The sequence below is a fragment of the Nannospalax galili genome, unplaced genomic scaffold, assembly GCF_000622305.1.
Source record: "Nannospalax galili isolate Female #2095 unplaced genomic scaffold, S.galili_v1.0 scaffold6995, whole genome shotgun sequence".
NCBI lineage: Eukaryota > Metazoa > Chordata > Mammalia > Rodentia > Spalacidae > Nannospalax > Nannospalax galili.
In genome coordinates this window covers 65,968-87,436 of record NW_008335260.1, presented here as the reverse complement: position 1 = coordinate 87,436, position 21,469 = coordinate 65,968, and the positions used below count along the sequence as shown (strand labels likewise).

Sequence of the window (21,469 nt, the reverse complement as noted above, 5' to 3'; positions counted from 1 at the left end):
CGTTGCACAACATGGGTGCACTCACATACATGCAGGCAATACACTCATACACATAAAATAAAAATAATAAATAAAATATTAAAAAAAGAATGTCATGGAATTTTGATGGGCCATACATTAAATCTGTAGTTCTGTTTTAGAAATATATTTTCATAATATTCTGCAATATCAATACTGCTAATCCATAACATGGGAAGCTGTTTCTCTCTTCCATTCTTTTTTTTCTTTAATGTATTAAATTTTTCGTTGTAGAGAATGTTCTCTCCATTGGGTTTCTTCATGAGTTTGTTTTGTTGTTTTTGTTTGTTTTGAGGCTGTTGTCAATGGAATTGTTTTCCTGATTTCTTTTTCAACAAGTTTGTGGGGATTAAAGAAAAGTTGGCAACTTTTTTTAAATGTTGATTTTGCACCCTGCTTTTTTGCTGGGATTGGAGCCTGGACTTGCTCACTGTCTCCACCTCCAGCCGTTCAGTTTGTGTTGTCTTTGTTAAATAATAGAAATAGTTACCAACAGTAGTCAGCAATTGTACTATTTACATTGGAAAGTATGTTAAAGATTTTGTGTAGATTCTCAGTTAAGCATCACAGTGGTATCCTTTGAGATGACTATTATCTTTAAATTTTTATTTAATTCATTGTTATTGTGTGTGTATGGCATGTGTGTGTGTGTGTCTGTACATGTGCACATGAATGTGTGAGTGAGGGTGCATGCACACTGGCATACATATGGAAATCAGAGGACAAGGTTTTGAAGTCAGCTTTGTCCTTTCACTGTGGGATCTAGGGACCGAGTTCAAGTGGTTAGACTTTCGTGGCAAGTGCCTTTAACCATTTTATGGGTGAGAAAATTGAGGCAGAGAAAGGCTAGGTGATAGCTAATTAGTAACAGATCTTAAAATAGGTTTCATACCCAATTCAAAAGCTAAATCCAAAGCCCATGCTTTGTTCAAATTGGAGGCTGTGGGCTAGGAATGTAGTAATAGAGTGTTGCTCAGCCTGTGAGTCTCAGGGCTACATCTGCAGCACCAGACAGAAAAACCAAATGGCTTGTACTTTCCTGAATATACTGTTGTCAGAAGAAAAATCCTTGTTTGGAAGAAGAGACGTTGCATGCTATTTAATGTTTACATTTCATGAAATATGTATTTAGGTGATGTTCTGTAATTTGCTAAAAAGCACTCTCACTTTCACAGGACTGCTCTACATTTTGCCTGTGCCTATGGCCATCCAGAAGTGGTGACTCTCTTAGTAGAGCGAAAATGCGACATAGATGCCCGCGACAGTGAGAACAGCACAGCTCTCATTAAGGTATGAGGTAACCAGCAACTTAGCATGAGATGGTTTCAGTTTAAATACTTAGGGTGAGAAACATTTATTTCATTTAAATATATCAATGAACAAAGCCTGCAGAATTTTTATTTTGAATTCCTAAACTGGTCATCTGTTTCTTGATGTAATAACAACAGGCTGTGCAGTGCCAAGAAGAGGAGTGTGCAGCCATACTGCTGGAACACGGGGCCGATCCGAACGTGATGGATGCCAGCGGCAACACAGCGCTCCACTATGCTGTGCGTGGTGAGAGCATATCCATAGCAGCCAGACTGCTTTTACACAGTGCAGACACGGAGATGAAAAACAAGGTGATTAGTGAAGCACTCTGTGGTATCATTTGTGTGGATAGTTCCAGAAATGGCTAGATCCTGAGGCCTCTGCACATGACGTTTCCATCCATTGATGGGATCTTAGTTTGAATATAATTGTTCTTTAAAGATAACTTTCATTGTGTTCAAAATAATCCATGTACATCAATGTTAGAAATTCATTGATGAACCCTTGCCTTAAAGGTTTTTTTTTTAATATTTTTATTTCATGTGTGTGAGTGTATTACCTGCTTGTATGTAAGTGCACCCATGTTGTGCAGTGCTGCGGAGGTCAGAAGAGGGCTTCAGATTCCCCTGGAACTGGAGTTAAGGATGGTTCGTAGCCGCCATGTGGGTGCTGGGAATTGACCTTGGGTCCTCTGCAAGAGTAGTCAGTGCTCTTAACCGCTGAGCCATCTCTCCAACCCCTGCCTTAAAGTTTTTAAAATTACATTTGTTTATTTGTTGTGGGGGTTGAGAGGCACACGTGTATGCCGCAGCTGGTGCATGGAGGTTGGAAGATAACTCTGGGGAGTTGCTTCTCTCTGTCCACCATGTGGGTCCCAGGGATTAAACTCCTGTTGTCAGCAGGTTACCCACTGAGCCATCTCACTGGCCCCATTGCAGTAAAAAAATTTTTTTTCATCATTTTGGGTTTTTTTGTTTTGTTTTCTTTAGATATTTTAAGTTTGCTTACAAAGAAATGTGTCTGTACATATGAGCCATTGTGTGTTGTTCTTATTTGTCTTGTCTCCCTTCTCCAGTTGCCCTTCCAGTACCCCAGGCCCTGGTCTAGGTGTTTGCTTTGTTTCCCCCAAATAGCCCTTGCCTTCTGCCTTCATGTCACATGTATTCCGTTACCTCATCTTTCCCCCACTTAAGATCTCATGACTTGCTTTCTAGTTCCAGGACCTACACCCCCCTCCCCATATACTCAAATATCCCCCCACACACACATATGCACAAAGATACTGTATAATTTTTTTTTAATTTTATTTTATGTGTATGCATGTATTGCCTTCATGTAGTGCACCCGAGTCGTGCTATGCCTGTGGAGGACAGAACAGGCTGTCAGATCCCCTGGAACTGTAGTTACAGACAGTTGTTAGCTGCCATGTGGGTGCTGGCATTTGAACCCAGTCTTCTGCAAGAACAGCCAGTGTTCTTAACCACTGAGCCATCTCTCCAGCCCCACTGTATAATTTTAAACCCAAGTTCTCTATATGAGAGAAGATATGTTTGTGTGAGTCTGGCTTGTTTTGCTTAACATATTGATCCATTTTCCATCTAATTTCCTGCCAGATTTTGACTGCCTTTTTCTTTATGTCTAAATGAAATTCCTGTTTATATACCACATTTTCTTTATCCATTCATCTTTTGCTAGAGATGGCTCCAATTCTAGCTGTTGTGAATAAATAAATGTGGAAGTACAGGTATGTGCAGGGTATATTGACTTTCAGGTACATATCCAAGAATGCCATAGCTGGATTGTACAAGGTAGTCTAGTTTTTTGAGAAACTGCTATACTGATACCCATATGGAAGTACAATTTATATCCTACCAACTATGTGTAAAGGTAAAGGTTCTTCCTTCCCCGTACCAGGGAGGAAAGAGCTTCAGCTTTCTCACATCCCCACCAGCATTTATTGTTTGTTTGGGGGGACGATGGTGGTTCTGACTAGAGGTGAGATGGAATCTCAAAACAGTTTTCATTTGCATTTACCTGATGGCTAAGGATGTTGGGCACTTTTTCAAATACTTACTGGATATTTGTACTATTTCAAGAACAGTCTTCTCAGGTCATTAGCCCATTTATTGGTTGGAAGCATTATTTTGTTGTTTTGGGGGGTGTACATGCGTGTGTGTGTTTGTGTGTGTACACACACGCTCAGCCTTTATAGTTCTTTAGGTCTTGATGTAAATCCCCTGACTGATGTGTAGTTGGCAAAGATTTTTTTTCCCATTCAGTAGGCCATCTCTTCACTATGCGATTGTTTCCTTTGCTGTGAGAAGCTTCGTAATTTCATGTAATCCTATTTGTCAGTTCTTGGAATTCTTTCCTGTGCTACTAAGAGAATCCTTTTCAGAAAGCCCTAGACTATGCCTATATCTTGAAGTGTTTTTATCTCCATTTTTCCTGGCAGTTTCAAAGTTACAAGTCTATCTTGGGGGTGCTGGGAATTGAACCCAGGTCCTCTTCGAAAGCAGCCAGTGCTCTTAACTGCTAAGCCATTTCTTCAGCCCTCAATGGGACATTTATTAACAAGCACTGAAAGCCCATCTAAAGCCTGCATCTTTTAATTCAGAGCCTATTTTCACAGTGCCTCACTTGAAGCAAGAGTGTCTGACATTGGATTCTGGTGTCCTGGCATCATAAATGGAAGAGAATCAAATAATTTGTATACCTTAGATGAAACTTTGTATACCCTAGATAAAATGGTCCATATTATTGTAAAACTTTCAAATCTGCATTGCCGAAACATATTCCTTAAATTTTAGTATTTGCCACAAAAGGTAATTTCAAATAAAGATAAAGTTTGTAAAAATTAATAAATGAATATGATCATAGAAGCTTTGGTTAATGTTTAACTTCTGGAAAAGTAAATACTTTTTGATATTTCTGTTAAGAAACTCTGCTCTAGAGATGATTTAGCATATTAATTTAATAAAATACTTAAAAACCTTTAGCAACTGTTATTAGAGCTATTGTAACAAAAGATACAGCTCCTGCCTTCAAGAAATGCTTGATTTAGGGGCTGGAAAGATGACTCAGTAGTTAAGAGCACTGGCTGCTTTCAAAGAGGACCTGGGTTCTGTTCCCAGCACCCGCATGGTGGCTAACAATCATCCATGACTTCAGTTCCAGGGAATCCAATGCCCTCTTCTGGCCTGCATGGGCATTGCATGGCACAAGTGCACTTAAATATACTTGTACATATAAAATAAAAAATTTTTTAAAGAAATGCTTAATTTAGATGGGTTGTAATCACATAACTCTGAAATACCATGGTAAGTTCTGTAATATATGCCATGATGTATAGATTCCTGAGGTGCCTGACCCTAAGTTTTGAGAACACTGGAGTTCTAGTAACCATCTGAGCAGTGGATGGGCATTTTAAAGGGAAGGAACAGCACTTGTGAAAGTGCAGCTGTGTGAGATGGAAGAAACAACTATTCATTTACTTTCTATAGTCTGTGTTTACATTCATAGACTATAGGCATTTAAAGGTTTTCAGTTCAGTTGAGAAGCATGGAGTTTTGTGAATTATAAATTGATCTTACTGTCTTATAGGATGACCTCACACCACTGTTACTTGGTGTAAAGGAAAATAAACAAGAGATTGTGGAATTTTTAGTAAAGAAGAAAGCAAGTATTCATGCAGTTGATGAGCTTGGAAGGTACAGTAGATTGTTCCTTTAAAAAATATAAGGGTGGAAGAAACATTTAGTGGTTTAGAGTGCTTGCTGTCAGTTCAAATCTCCAGTGCTCATTTCCAAGCCAGTTATGACTGTGTATGCTTGTGGTCCAAGTATTAGGGCCCAGAGACAAGCAGATCCTGGGCGCTTACTGACCACCCATTCTAGCTGAAACTGCAAACTTCAGGTTCAGTGAGGCCCTGTCTCAAAAACAAAAGGTAGGGGAGAGTGGTAGAGGAGATAACCAAGGCCCTCCTCCTGGCCTTCAAATGTGTGTACAAAGTGTGCGTACCAACACACATGCATTTAATATGAGACATATGCACACATGTACATGCACATGTACATGTGCCAATGTTAATTAAATTAATTAATTAAATGGTATTTTAGAGTGTTAACCACTTAATAGAAATATAAATTAATAGGAAGATTACCAATTATTGAGATATATTGAAGGATACCAACACATTACATTAGTTCGGTAGAAAAACAGTTTTCACACCAGGCAACACAGCCTGTGGTCGCCTTATGGTCCTTCTTAGTAACGACTGGTGTTCATAATCTGATTGTGTTGGTCCTGTGATCTTGTAGTTGTACCAGCTTCTCATTAGTTCTCTAAACTTCTCGTTTGCTTTTTGAACCTTTTTTGTTGAATTTAAACTTCTGCATCTATACTTTTCCTTTTAAAATGCTGTATTAAGTATAGGTAAGAATTGCAGATCATTTTGTCTTTTTAATGTCTCTTTGTTTTAAATTATTTTCTTTGAAGAATGTTGAGATTATCCTTCAGACGCTAATAATCATTACCGTATGTAATGTTCTGTTCTGTTCATTTCAAATGTTCTAATGTATTTTGATTTTTTTTTTTGTTTGCTTTTTGAACCTTTTTTGTTAAATTTAAACTTCTGCATCTATACTTTTCCTTTCAAAATGCTGTATTAAGTATAAGTAGGAATTGCAGATCATTTTGTCTTTTTAATGTCTCTTTGTTTTAAATTATTTTCTTTGAAGAATGTTGAGGTTATCCTTCAGACGCTAATAATCATTACTGTATGTAATGTTCTATTCTGTTCATTTCAAATGTTCTAATATATTTTGATGTTTATTTTTTTTAATTGGCTTGGCCAGAAGGAAAAAGATACCTTAAATGGACTGTCTTTTCTTTTAATGAAAATAAGCCATTAGTTTGTAATAATAGGAAATGAAGTAGTTTTAGGTTCACTTGTTACTGGGTTTAAGTCTTAGCTTTTCCCTCTTGCTTGGGTATATGATCTCACAAACATTACTTATCACAAAATAAGCTTCTCATATGAAAAGGAGGATAATATATCCTTGAGGGTGATTTATAAGATTGTTTCTGCTGGAGAGATAACTCAGAGGGTAGGAGTGTTTGCTGTGCAATTAGAAGGACATGAGCTGGAATCTCCAGCACCCATGTTTAAAAGCCAAGCATGGCTGTGTGTGCCTGTGACTCCAGTGTGGGAGGCAGGTGGATACTGGGACCTCTTTGGCTGGCTGGCCTAGCCAAAAAGATTAGCTTCTGGTTCAGTGAAAGAACCTTGTCCTTGTTTGCTTTCTGTTGCTGTCATAAAAGACTGACCAAAACCAACTTGGGGAGGAAAGGGTTGATTTTATTTCATTTTACACTAGCAAGGCAGGATCCATCACTGAGAGAAGTCAGGCAGGAACTCCAGGCAGAAATCTGGAGGCAGGAACTGAATTAGCAGAGACCATGGAGGAACACTGCTTACTCTAGTGTGTTCCCGGTGACTTGCTCAGCCCAGGCCCACCTGCCCAGAGATGGTATGGTCCACAGTGGGCTAGGCCCTCCTACATAATTAGCAATTAAGAAATGCCTCATAGACATGTCCACAGACTGGACTGATGTAGGAAATTCCTTTATTGAAGTTCTTCTTCCTAGGTGATTCTAGTTTTTGTCAAGTTGACAAAAAACAACCAGCAGACCCCTGTTTCAAAGGAGTAAGGTGGAGCATGATAGAAGATATCCAGTGTCCTCTAGTAGAAATCTAAATCTAAAGTAGATTACAGTGCATTTAAGAGACTCCGGTCCTTATGTCCACCAGTCTCCATGTGTAAAAGAGGACTATGCCTTCCAAGTCAGTTAGAGATAAAAGTAGAGATTAAGCATTTAAAGAAAGAGCTGCAGGTTCAGAGCTTGATTAGATAGAGAAGGAATAACATCCAAGCCAGGTCTTTCTTTTTTTTCTTTTCTTTTCTTTTTTTTTTGAGACAGGATCTCCCTGTATCCCCAAGCTGCTCTGGAACTCGCTATGTAGACCAGGTTGGCCTTGATCTCACACATATCCACCTGCCTCTGCCTGTTGAGTATGGGATTAAAAGTGTGCACTACCATGCCTGGCTACAAGCTAAGTCTTAATGCTTATTTTTTCTACCCTTAGTGTGATTGATTAGTTCAATAATAGGACTTAATTTAATGGAATAATAATGTTTACCATCAAATTTGGTTTCAAATTATTATGCAGCTGATTTGACTTAAACAGAATAGCCACAAAGTATTGACCAGCTAATATCTATATTAAGACTTGATATTTTCTGCTAAGTGTAACATCAGTAGAACCTGTAAAAAACAGCTAATTCATATGTTACTTGGGACTCCAAAAGAGTTTAGCACAAAGAACAGATTATTGTTTACCATCAAATTTGGTTTCAAATTATTATGCAGCTGATTTGACTTAAACAGAATAGCCACAAAGTATTGACCAGCTAATATCTATATTAAGACTTGATATTTTCTGCTAAGTGTAACATCAGTAGAACCTGTAAAAAACAGCTAATTCATATGTTACTTGGGACTCCAAAAGAGTTTAGCACAAAGAACAGATTATTCCAATATTTTATTTATATGAACATATTTTTATATTTTCTTCTTGAATCTTCATAAGAACATAGTAAAATAAGCTTCTAAAATTCTTAATTTTTAAAAAAATATTTATTATTTTTAGTTTAGGTGTATGAGTGTATTGCCTGCATATATGTGAGTGCACCCATGTTGTGCAATGCCATTGAGGTCAGAAGAGAGCTTCAGATTCCCCTGGAACTGGAGTTGAGGATGGTTCGTGGCCGCCATGTGGGTGCTAGGAATCGAACCCAGGTCCTCTGCAAGAACAGTCAGTGCTCTTAACCACTGAGCCATCTCTCCAGCCCCTAAAATTCTGAATTTTTAAAAGGAAGTTTTCAGCCTAGGAGAAATGAGTTGTCCAGGAGCAAACAGCTGGTCACAGAGCAAGGGCTTCCGTATTCAGGACGCTTTCTGTTCTGTCAGGCCAATCCAGTTATCCACCGCTTTCATGTCGGAACTGTTCTCCCTCCGTTGTTTCTTAGCTAGGAGCACGCTGAAAAGCTTGAAGAGCTTACACATTTGAATTGTATGGGATGAAGTCCTGATATGATTTGGTATTGTTTGAAATGTTGTTATATATGGTAATTATATAAGGATTTAAATAATAATTCTCTATTGCTTTTTTTGTACGTAGCAACAGGCAGACACTTTTTGAATGTGATGAAGAGAGACCAAAAAACTCTGAAACTAGCAGTCCAGGTAAGATTTATGATAAAGAATCACTCTTGATGGTCCTACCCTAGGTAACAGTATAAGGTTAAGAAAGTTTTGATCGCAGAAGAACAGTATTAAAAAATGTACAAGTGACATTTGTACTGTTTTCTTAATTTCTTAGCTAGAATTTAGAATTATTTAAGAAATTAGTTAAAAGAAATTTACAGTCTAAAACTTGGGGCTGGAGAGATGGCTCAACAGTTAAGAGCATTGACTGCTCTTGCAGAGCACTTTGGTTTGAATCCCAGCACCCACTGTGACAGCTAACAACCATCTGTAACTCTAGTCCCAGGGGATCCAACACCCTCTTCTGACCTCTGTGGGCATTGCATGACATGGGTGCACTTACATACATACATGCATGTAGGCAAAACACTCATACACATAAAAATAATGAGTAAAATATTTTAAACAGTAGTTTTTGAAAAAAATTCATTTATTTAGTTTTGACCTCTGAAATCCTGTAAGAAAAAGATTTTCAATTATTGTTACGTTTCCTCCATATGTACCTTACAGCAAATTGCACTTATTATAAAAATGAATTTTTATTGTTACTGCAGTGAATGGATTGCATTTAAAAAAATTTTTTTTTAAATTATTTTTATTTTAGGTCCATGAGTGTATTGCCTACATGTATGTGACTGCACCTGTGTCATGCAATATCTTGGAAGTCAGAAGAGGGCGTTGAATTCCCCTGGAACTAGAGTTGTTAAGGACAGTTTGTAGCTGACGTGTGGGTGCTGGGAATTGAATCCAAGTCCTCTGCAAGAGTAGTCAGTGCTCTTAACCACTGAGCCATTTCTCCAGCCCCTGGATTGCATTTATTAAAGGAATATTATGACAGATATTTGTGTCACTATAAAGTAACGTCACTAGAAGTAGATAAAATATTTTTAAATAATTTTATCAGCTTCCTGCCTAGGTATAAAATTGAAATAGTTCTATATATTTTCTAATTCTTCAGTTTATCAGCGAATACCCATACTTTGACCTTTATCTCCAGTTTTATATATGTTTTAAAATTTATTATTTTTACTTTATGTGTATGAGTGTATTGCTTGCATGTTTGTGAGTGCACCTGTGTCGTGCAGTGCTGCAGAGGTCAGAAGAAGGCATCGGACTCCCCTGGAACTGGAGTTAAGGACAGTTCATAGCTGCCATGTGGGTGCTGGGAATTGAACCCCGGTCCTCTGTAAGAGCAGCCAGTGCTCTTAACCCCTGAGCCATCTCTCCACCCCCCTTATCTCCAGTTTTAATGTCTTACTGTAATGTTTGTTAATAGTAAGCTCAGTAAATATATTTTTTTCACTCAATAACTTTTTTCTTCTTCCTTCCTTCTCTTTTCTGTTTTAGTACTGGGAGTGGAACCCAGGGCCTCATACATGCGAGGTAAATACTCTACCATTGGTCTATCCTCTTCCCCATTACAACTTTGGTTCTTAGGGAAATTTTAGGTTCATGACACAATTAACAGGAAAGTACAAAATTTTCTCCATTTACCCTGTGACACCCAAACATACATTATCACTGTCCTCCATTATGATTACCCGCCTACAAAGTAGAGAAAATGAAGACTACATAAAAAGAAGGAAGCTTATTAGCATCTTCCCCAGAAAAGGGTTAGTGAAGATGCACACACTGATTCTCTTGAACTCCTGCACTGGCAGCTAGAAAGCCTTCATGAGGATTCTTGTCATTGGTCTTTCTCTGTATGTCACCATACTGTAGAGTATGCTGCCCAGACTGAGCTCATTTCTGCCAGGGTCTGCATCCAGAACCCAGCAAGCTTTCACCGAATATCTGGAGAAGCTGTGTTGTGTCACAAGAAAATAAGTGGACTCCTGTGATTCTAGTGTCAATGCAGAAAAGCCACGCTTTTGTCTGAGACCGTCAACTAATTATACTATCTGCTGTCGGGTGATAGTATTCAATTGGGATTAGGATCATTGTACATAGCAGTTGACTTTTAGATACCTGATTTTTATGAATTCTGTTCTTTAGATCTTATAACTATGAAGAAAAGGAAGAATTCTTAATATATTAGTTACCTATCAGTAGTATAATTACTATTCATCCTCTGATGGTCTCTAGTATGCTACTAAAGGAATACTTCTAAGAAAGCATTGATATTAATAATACTTCATTGTTTTATATTTTTCTAAAATTATTTAAAATGTATTTTATGTTTTTCTTTATAGTGGATAAGAGTTCTGAAGATGACTCTTCAATCAGGTAGGTAGGGATGTCTAGTGTTCTTTTTTTTTATTTTTAGCATTCTTAATTTATGATAACTTGGGAATACACAGAAAAGAAACTAAGATTTGTCAAGTTCTTCAGTGGACTAGATAACTGTAATGTGTTGATATGATTAATAATTGTTACACTGGTCACAAAGCTTTGCAAAATATTTGTGCTACTATAAATAAACCAGCCTTTCTTCTCTCCCTCCTTGTCTCCCTCCCTCCTTTGTTTCCTCCCTCCCTTCCTTCCTTGAGATTAGGTAGCAGTCACTCAGACTTATTAATTGGCTCATGATCCCATAATTCATAGGTAGCATTCCTATGATTTGACTCTCATGCAGCTCCAAAATGTAATCCTTTGCCCTCTACATAGACTATGGGGACCAATACAGTCCTGGGATCAAAATATAGGTCAGATCAATTTAGAAAGTAAGTTCGGTTATGTGTTAACTTTGATTTAGAGTTTTCCTGAGAAACCCAGTTTTACTTCAAGAGTTTGTCTTAATATTTTTGACAATTGCAATGGTAATCAGTACCCTTTACCATCGAGGGTTTTAAGAAGGGTAGATCTCATTCAGCTAGGGCCATAGTACCATAGAAGTTACAAAGTCAGACAAGTCCTAGAGAGGAATTATTTTACTAGACACATAGAATATCTGTGTGTAGACTAACTTATTAATTATATGTAGTGTCTACTTTATTTATAACAGGGTCTTTTATAGCCCAGGTTGGCCTCAGATTTGCTATGTAGTCAAGGATAACCTTCAACTTCTGATCTTCCTGCCTCCACCTCCCAAGTGTGGGATTATAGGTCTGTGCTACCATATTGGTACAGTTTTTTGCCAGAGTGGGGATCATTTCCAGGTCTTTGTGCATACATAAGCCCTCCACCAATCCCAGTCCTAGAAGGTACTTCTATGTTGATTTTTCAACTCACTGGTGTCTCAGTGAGGCAGTGGGCTGCTCTTTCCACTGAGGCTACTCTTTTAAGGAAAGTACCCTACCTAGTTCCCTGGCAGTTTTTTTTCCTTTCCCATTTTTCATGTGTGCATGTGGTACATGTGTATCCGTATGCTTGTTTTCCCATGTGTGTGGACACACTTGAGTGGGTGTACTTCCATGTTGAGGCCCAAGGTTGATGCTGGAAATCATCCATGATCGCTCTTCAGCTTTATTCATTTAGTCAGGGTCTCTAAAATAAACCCAGAGCTTGCTAGGATCCATACGGCTTGTCTTGCAAGCTAGTTTGTTCTGGGGTCCCATCTCTCTTGAGATTAGAAGTACAGGTAGGCCGCCTCACCCACCCAGCAGTTATGTGGATTTCTGAGATCCCAGTTCCGGTCCTCACCCTGGGACTGCAGAACCATCTTCCCAGCGTAATTTTTCTTAAGCATTTTTCCTTACTTTGTATTCACTTTTTATAACTAATTTTTATTGATTTTTTTAAGAACACCATTTTTGTTATTTTTGTCAATTGAGTATTCTTTAGATAAAATCAAATACACTAGAAGTTCAGAATTTTAAGGAAACGTAAGAGACTAAACAACCTATCTCTAGTACTTCAGTCTGTTTACCATCTTGGCCAAGTGATTATTCTGATGGAGAACTTGAAACTGCAAAATTAAATTGGTTTACCTGAATGTCGTAATTCACTGAAGTGAAATTTGAATCAACTTCTCACTTCTAAGCTCAATATTCTTCCTTATTTATCATTCTTTAGGTGAGTGTTTGGTAACAGAGTGGTGGAGTGAATTTAATGAGCCCAGTTGAAAAGAATATGGATGCATTTAGGAGGAGGAGGATTTAAGGAGGGACAATATGGGGTTATGTGGGAATAGAAGTTACAGAGGACGTCACTGGATTGGGGCTTATAAAGGAATAGAAGTTACAGAGTTTGCCAGGTGTGGTGGTACACACCTTTAATCCCAGCATTTGGGAGGCAGAGGTAGGCAGATCTCTGTGAGTTCAAGGCCAGCCTGGTCTACGTAGTGAGTTCCAGCTTACCTGGGACTGCAGGGAGACCCTGTCTCAAAGACAAAAAAAAGACGATTGTATTGGAGTTTATAATACGCTCAGTACAACACAGGAATTAAGGGTACAATATGTTGGAAGTTATCTAAAAAGCATATTAAAATAGGGTTTTCAAGGGAGTCCTGAACAGATTGTTCTTTTTTGTTTGACTGGAAGAACTTATGCTGAAATTTTTAAAAGATTTTGAGCTACTGAGGAGTCTTTGTAGCAGACAAGAATGCAGTACCACATTTACTGCCACCTCCTTTTACAGAAAGTGGCTTAGAGCTCCTCAAGTGCCAAGGGACTAGATGTGCATGTACCTTAGCAGGGCAGGTGCCCCTCAGCTACACCCTTCCCAGCTCACCGATTCCTTCCTGTTGACCTGTAGGGTCAGGGTCAGGAAGGATAGATTTGCTGCAAACTGTCATGGAGCTTCATTTGGGTAGTTGGTAACAGGTCTGTCCTGAGAACCAGTGATCGAGTCTCCATTTAACTTGCCTCCCAATATCAGGAAACAGAGAGCTGCTCTGTTGGTCATTTGAGCCCATACTTGTCTCTGGAGTCTGTGTCTTTTATAAGCTGACATTTCAAGTTTGGAAACTGCCATTGAAGCCTGCTATTGAGGGGTCTGGGAGGAGTGCAGGCCTCTAGAAATGAAGATACTTAGGTAGCTGAGGGGGGAAACAGTGGTTCAACTGCTAGAACTCTGCTTTCCCAGAAGTCTATGCTTTTGAGTGTCTGCGTACCTATGAAGGGTTTCAAGTGATTGACAGTCTATGGGTATGTAAGTAAGGCTTGACAAAGTTTGGAAAAATAATTGGATTTTTAGAGTTTCTATTTAATATAGTTTTAATCGCAGGGAAATGTATTGCCAATAACAATACATGCATTTGTTCTTTGACGTTTGTACTTAAATATACTTAAATTAACTTTCAAACTCCTTAACGATTTCGGAAATCCCCTATACTATTTAAGGTAGCTGGAAGCTGTAGGGTCCCGGGTCCCATTATACAGCCCTGCCTAGTCTAGTACTCACCATGTAAACCAGACTAGCCTCGAACTTTTGGCAGACCTGCCCCCTTTGCCTTCTGAGCGCTGTGATTGCAGGCAGGCATGTACCACCAGACCTGGCTCACAGGGTCTTTTTAATATGTAATTTCTTTGCTGAAGAACCAGGGCTGCCATTTTTGAGTTACCCAGCTCAGCCTTTGAACAAGGGATACACGGTGCAGAGCAGGCGGTGTATCTTTCTACCTTATTTTAGGTTGTCAGATTTGGTTCAGTTCTTGAAACAAGTTATGCCAGACATTTATTAGATTCTCAGTTCAGCTTTTAGAACAGGCTGATACATTGGCTTTCGTGCCTTGATATGGAACTAAAAGCAAGGCTACAAGTAGTTAAGAGTGAGAGAAGTAGGAGCAGAAAGAGGGAACTAAAAAGTTTTTAAAAGAGGTCACATTTTAATCATGTCAGTGAAGAAACATTTATTATATTGATAAATATAATTGACCTGTCTTTAGATGCCTTTTAAGAATTGAACTTATTGTTTTTGTTAAAAGGCGTTCTAACACACCTGGCCCTGATGATTCCTGGCCTACATCAGATGAGGATGACTATAATTTTGATAACAAGGTAGAGTGCTATTTTATCAAAATAATTTTTTTGCTTTGAACTTTGTTTTGTGTAGTGTTTTGTTTTATGAGGAATATCGGTCAGAGAATACCATTTTATAGAACTATGACTAGTTGAGTATTGTTTTATAATTTGATGAATATGAAAGACTGCTTATTCTCTAGGTGGTAGTAGAGGCTGAAAAAGAATGGGCTGGAAAATACATAAAGGAAAATTATATCAAGGAGAGCTTTACTGTACTAGAGAAAATAGGAAATTTGATCAAGAACTGCTTTGGTAAATATACCTTACTATCATTTTCACTTACGAATATGACTTTTCTAATGCACCTAAATTAATCTTTAATGAGCCCAGTTAGTATAATAAATCATAGGGATTCCATAGTGCATTTAATTTCAAAACTGTACAACATACAATATTCAGTTTTGGTTTTGGTTTTGATTTTTTTCTTGGACATCTATTAGTATGGTATAGTTTTTAGGTTCTGTTTTTATACTTGGTTCTATATGTAAATTACCATAATATTAGCAATTGTAGAAACAGACAATTTTAAATCTGTTTATCACATTCTATATTGATAGGGATTGCACTGTTTTCCAGGTCATTCCATTGAGAGTGTAACAGCTCTTCATTTAATCAGAGTACATGTTTTGCCCCAAGTAATAGCCAGCTCTAAAACCATAAACTCTTCAACCATATAATGAAAGTAATTTCAGAAATTTTTGCGTTGTAGTGGGTTTTTTTTTTTTTTTTGGCTTTTTTGTTTGTTTGTTTGTTTTTGAGACAGGTTCTCCCTGTAGCCCCATCTGGCCTGGATTCACTATGGAGACCAGGCTGGCCTTGAACTCACAGAGATCCGCCTGCCTCTGCCTCCTGAGTACTGGAATTAAAGGTGTGCGCCACCACACCCGGCTGCATTGTAGTTTTTAAGCTACCCATGTCTAGTCCTTGTATCACATTTGTTTGAAAATTTTGGTGTATTCGTACTTAGTTATATAAATATTCATTTTAGAGCTCTTGCATCCTTGAGCTAGTGTAGTTTAGAAAGCATTTGTGTGTCTTGGAGCATGTAGAACAAAGATTTAAATGTAAGAGGCATTTTTTAAAATATATTTTATTATTTTTATTTTGTGTGTATGAGTGTATTGCCTGCATGTATGTGAGTGCACCCATGTCATGCAATGCCACGGAGGTCAGAAGAGGGCGTCAGATTCCCCTGGAACTGGAGTTAAGGACAGTTCGTAGCTGCCATCAATTCTTCCCTTTTGAAATAGACAGTACTTTTTTGGATTTTACAGGAGCCCAGAGTTAAGAAACTTTTAAAGGAGTCTATGCACTTTTATGTGTTTTGATTTTTTAAAGACTCTGGGACTTTTTTTCATTTTTTTATTTATTGATTTGTGTTTGTGTGTGTGTACTTCATACAGAACATCCCAAACTATCTTATTCATCTTTATATCCACATCCTAAATGGCACCCTCTCATAGCCTCCCCGCAACCCACTGAAGCCCATATACTCTGTTGTTCCTGTTACTGTCCACTGTGTTATCAGTGCCCCTAATCGTTACCCAATGCTAGTTCATCTCCTGCATCTAGTCAGCCTGTCTAGAGTTCCTTGTTTTAGGAAGATAAGCTCTTCCTCATCTAGCAGCAATCAGTTGCCAACATTCTTTTAGGTACGATTGGGGTCTGCTGTTCATTTTCCCATTTCTGTGCTGGGTTAGTCTCTGGGAGTCATAAGAGGCATTTTTAATATTGAATGTAAACAGGCAAGAGGATTTCTGTGTAGGTTGAATATTACAGTAATGTACATGATGTACCCAGCATTAAAGTCTACTGAATTTCTAAAAGCATGGGTTGCATTTATGTTCCCTGATAATGTTTAGAATGTAAATTCAGTTGAGTTGTGCTGAGGAAATACTGCTTATAAAAATGCAACAAAGAAGTATCGTGAATAGTGAAGAAGGCTCCAGTCTAATGTCTTGAAACTGCGTTAGACTGTGATTTTTAGATTAAAATTTCTTAAACTTATTTTGAGACCCACTTCTTGTATTAAATAACATTATCTTTTGAAGCTATATATTAGCTAAAGAATTCTGATTAACAATTCTTTCTTCAAGTGGAAAAATGGAACATGACTTTTTCCAGTGTCTTCTTTCTCTAACAGTTGTGTCACATCTCTCAGGTAGATAACCATGATTAATTGATTAAGCATTACTTATTTTAATAAACCTTTCATTATAGTAATCTACAAAAATATAATGTAATACAAATCATTATTAGGAATGTACTACGAACAAAGGCACTCACACTTTTTTACAAACTTTGTGCTTAAATGTTTTCCTCCTCTAAAACATTCAAGGTTCTCCCTCCCTCTCTTTTCCTCCCCCCTTTCACTCCCTCCTGCTCTCTTTCCCTCCCTCCCTGTCCCTCTTTTCCTCTCTCCATTCCTACCCTACATGTCTCCTTTCAGGGCAAGTTTCTCCAGGGTCTCTTCTGTCTTGCACCCTCTCCATCACTGACATAATAATTCCATTTTTCTTTTTAGTGACTCTCTGTGGCTTTCTTTTGTCAGTCTTTGCCCCATAAGATTTATTCTTTTTTCCTCTCTTTCTTAAAAAGAACTAAATTTAAGTAATCATTTGTGTTTTGCTTTTTGGTACACAGAGTAGATAACTTACACTGTTTGCAATTCCAACACATTTGCTGCTTAAAAATAATCTCTCCTAGTCCTCCTCTCCAGGTAATCCATGCAAATATAAGTCATGGAAGTTCACTCAGAGTGTATTAAGTGATTCATTGAAATTTCTTGAAATGCTTATTTTCAGAAGCACTATAAATTGTAGGATAAATTTTTTTCAAGGTTATTTTCATTTAAACAATTAATATTTTTACAATAATCATTAGATGTAAGGAGACTAACATTTTGATAATATCTCTATTATCTCATAATCCTCATGTTAGAAGGGTATGTAGGTTGATAAATGGCAGAACTGATGTTGGAATCTATATCTGAAGGGTTCAGAAACATGTGCTCTGCGTCAATTCTTGTAGTAAGAGTGAGCGTCATCACTTTATCAAATCTACCACTTATTTTGTTTTTTTGCAACAGGGTCTCACTGTATGTAGCCTTGGTGGATGTGGATGTAAACCAGCCTGGCATTGAACTCATGGAGATCTCTGCCCGCCTCTCCCTCTGAGTGTTAGGATTAAAGGCGTGTGCCACCATGCACAGCTAGTACTTGTTATTCTTAAAACTATTATTTGTTTTTCTAGAATGTCCCCAAAGTAAACTTCACAGAGCTGTGGACTGCTGCTCAGCAATCCAAGAAAAATCGTAAGTCATTTGAGGATTGCCTATTGTTGTGCATTGCTTATTACATTACATTGATGTAAAATTACAAATATTTTCTTGTATTTTTTTCTCTTTTAAATTGTCATAGAAGCAAATTATGATTTTGGGAAACTGGAAAATAGAATCACGTTTGACAGCGGTGATTCCAACAATGAAAATGAAGATGTAGTTGAGACAGTTCCTCAAACATCAGTCAGAGGCCAGGGCTCTGCTCCTCCTTCTTTCCTGTCACCTGACCCAAGGGTAAGGTGTTTGATTTCTGTTGTCGTTTTTTTAACCGTTTTTTTTTGTGTTCTTTTCCCATACCATCTTTACAGTTGTCACAGTTATGACAAAGTCCTAGAAGACACAAGGCAATAAGATCATATTAGAAAACAAGTTAGTAATAGGAGAGCTGCGTGTTCAGGTCTGAGAGTCAGAGAAGTTGCTGGGAATAATCAATGCTTAGATATGCTGTTATGGAAGGAAAGAAATAGAGAGCCACCAAAAGAGCACACTTACGTGATACAGAGCTAGGGAAGAAGATGACTCAAGAAGGGCAAGGTAAATCCCAAGACTGAGTACATGAGATGTAGAGTCAGGCATTCACACGATTAGAAAAGCACAACAAAATATCGGAGTTAAAGGACAACAGTAAGTATAATTTGAAAAATGGTATTAGATTCTTTTAATTTTAGTAATTTAATAATAATTTTAATGAATAAAAGATGTAATCCTCCTTAATTGAATAAAATGATGTCGTATAGTTAAAAATCTGTGGTCATAGATACTGCAAAGTGCAATTTCTTTTATGCCTTACCTGATTTACTATATGATTCTTGTTCTCGTGGTTTCTGACTTAGTACTTGGTGTATCTAAAACAATTTGTCTGATTGGATGTAATGTTGATAACAGCTTTCTTTAAAGGAGTTGAAATTGTTTGAAATTTCTAGTTATTTAAATGTGTTCTCATTGGTGGTAGTGGTGGTCTGATCAGGGTCTCATGCATACCATGCTGTCATTCTACCACTGAGCTACCATGAGCTGTAAATAGATTAAAAACATTTTTTAAAATTTATTTTTATGTGTATGAGTGTTTTGCCTGTGTGTATGTAAGTGCAACCATGTCATGTGAAGCCCACAGAGGCCAGATAAGGATGTTGGATCTCCTGGAACTGGAGGTACAGGCAATTGTTAGCCACCATGGGGTGCTGGGAACTGAACTTTGGTCTTCTGCAGGAGTAGCCAGTGCTTTTAACTGCTGAGCCATCTCCAGACCCAAACCCTGCTTTTGATGGTGTTTTTTCTCTTGGATTCTTTTCATGTGACTATTGGTCCAGCTCGACAAATTTTTAAAATGTATTTGAAGACTTACAGATCTTCAACTTGAATAATAATGCTGGTTGTTTTTTTCAAATATACCAGATCCTTTCTCTAAGTATGAACTGCCATTCCATATGGTGTCAATAGGATAATAGAAATTAGTCTGTGAGTTATAGGGTAATAAGAAAATCATGTAGATTTAAAAATAATGTTTTATATTACTTTAAAGTGCCCAATTCTATAATCATTTACACATTATAGTTTAAAGCCTCTTTAAAAAATAAAAATACAAGGGTCTCATACTGTCCAGACTGACCCCACACTCCTTGCCTCGAGTGATTCTATGGCTTCAGACTCCCAAGTCACTGGGACCACAAATGTACTCTGGGAAACCTGGTTTACAGTTTAAATTTTAGCAAATTTGTGTTGTTGTTGTTGTTGTTGTTGTTATTGTTGCTCTTTTCGAGACAGGGTCTCCCTGTAGCCCCAGCTGGTCTGGAATTCACTATGTAGACCAAGCTGGCCTCAAATTCACAAGAGATCCTTGTATTTCTCCTGCTTCTGCCTCCCAAGTGCCGGGATTAAAGGGGTATGCCACTACACCCTGCAAAATTTAACAATTTACAGCTCAAAAATTATCTTGTAGCACCTTAAATTGTTTGCAAATTAAATCTTTTTATCAAAACTTAAAAAAAAATCTAAAATATGCACATGAGCATATTTTAGAATTAAATAATTAAATTATAAAACATTGACATATATAACTGAAAAACTGAATCCCGCTAGGCATGGTGGCACATGCCTTTAATCCCAGAACTCAGGAGGCAGAGGCAGGCGGATCTCTGTGAGTTCAAGGCCACCCTGGTCTAAGTATACAGTTCCAGGCCAGTTGGGGCTACAGGGAGACCCTGTCTCAAAAAGACCAAGAAAAAGAAAATAAAAAAGAAATATTGAATCCCCTATTATTTTCCCCTCTTGTTTTCAGTTTAAAAATTTTAGAGTTCTGTGTATGTTTGCATTTAGTTTAGTATTTTTAATATATCTTGCAAATATTTACCTCCTTTTGTGTGTGTGATACTTGAGATTGAACCCAGAACTGCATATATGCTATGTGTGCGCTCTCCTACCAGCTGTGTCATCAGCCCCAGATAGCTGCCTTCTTTTTCTTTTTCTTTTTTTTTGGTCTTTTTGAGACAGGGTCTCCCTGTAGCCTCAGCTGGCCTGAAACTCACTATGTAGACAAGGCTGGCCTTGAACTCACAGAGATCTACCTGCCTCTGCCTCCCAAGTGCTGGGATTAAAGGCATGCGCCACCATACCCCACAGATAGCTGCCTTCTTAAACACACATTTGCTGTTTTAGTGAGGTCATAACTGTTCCTAGTGCATTTATTCAGCTCTGCCTTCTAAGTCATCTGTCCCCCAAGATCGGTGCATCTCAAACTGAAGACTTTGACCTTTATCATCCCTGACTCTAATCTACTGTCACCCATCTTCCCTAAACACCGAAACACTGAAGTTCCTCAGATCACCAGTCAAGTCTTGACAAGTTCCGTATGCTCCACCAGCTTACTGTTGTTCATACCTTATGCCCAAGGTTCTCTCATCATTTTGAGATGCTCTTTTCTAGTCTCCCCCTTCCCATTGTGTTCCCCCATCTTTAAGTTGCTCCAGGGTGGGTGGCCGTTCTAAAGTGTGTTCATTTTGCTGGGACTCAGCAGATTATTGAGTGTGGTAATATTCTTTTAAAGTTTTTTTATTTATTTTTATGTGTATGAATTTTTTAATTATTTATTTAATAACCATATAATTAGAAGAAGCATTTCATTACAGCAGCATTGACATATTCAATAACAATTTCCAGAGCTAAGATGCATCTCCTTCAAAATTGGCTATAAAACTTTTAGGTTCACAGTTGAATTAATACAGTTATACAATATTGAACTCAGCGTAAACCCTGTGAGACATAAAATTGAAGAAAAATTCATTTTTAATACAATTGACACTAAGATGCACATGCGTTCCTATCCCTATATATCTAATTATTACTAGTCATAGTCGGTTACTTTCTGAGATCCTTGGCATCTAAGCATGGATATAAAGTCATCTGGTAGATTTCAATGATCATGCTTTTCACATCTACTAATTAACATGAAGTAAATTTTTATGCTTCTTCCTCAAATATAACTCATTTTATTGATTGATTTTTGTGTGTGTGTATTTCATACAGAATATCCCGAGCAATCTTATTCATCTATATACCCACATCCCAAATG

General features: G+C 37.7%; 1 protein-coding gene across 1 annotated transcript in view; it reads left to right on the top strand.

Annotated features, from left to right (window-relative positions):
* Positions 1 to 21,469, top strand: part of LOC103731465 (ankyrin repeat domain-containing protein 26) — a gene marked incomplete at its 3' end in the record, with an annotated part of 88,909 nt that overhangs the window by 4,710 nt on the left and 62,730 nt on the right. Inside the window, 9 exon segments of the mRNA XM_029561954.1 lie at positions 1,194 to 1,308; positions 1,467 to 1,640; positions 4,933 to 5,039; positions 8,573 to 8,637; positions 10,006 to 10,041; positions 10,851 to 10,884; positions 14,465 to 14,537; positions 17,814 to 17,874; positions 17,981 to 18,135. Of these exon segments, the coding sequence (XP_029417814.1) occupies positions 1,194 to 1,308; positions 1,467 to 1,640; positions 4,933 to 5,039; positions 8,573 to 8,637; positions 10,006 to 10,041; positions 10,851 to 10,884; positions 14,465 to 14,537; positions 17,814 to 17,874; positions 17,981 to 18,135 (820 nt within the window).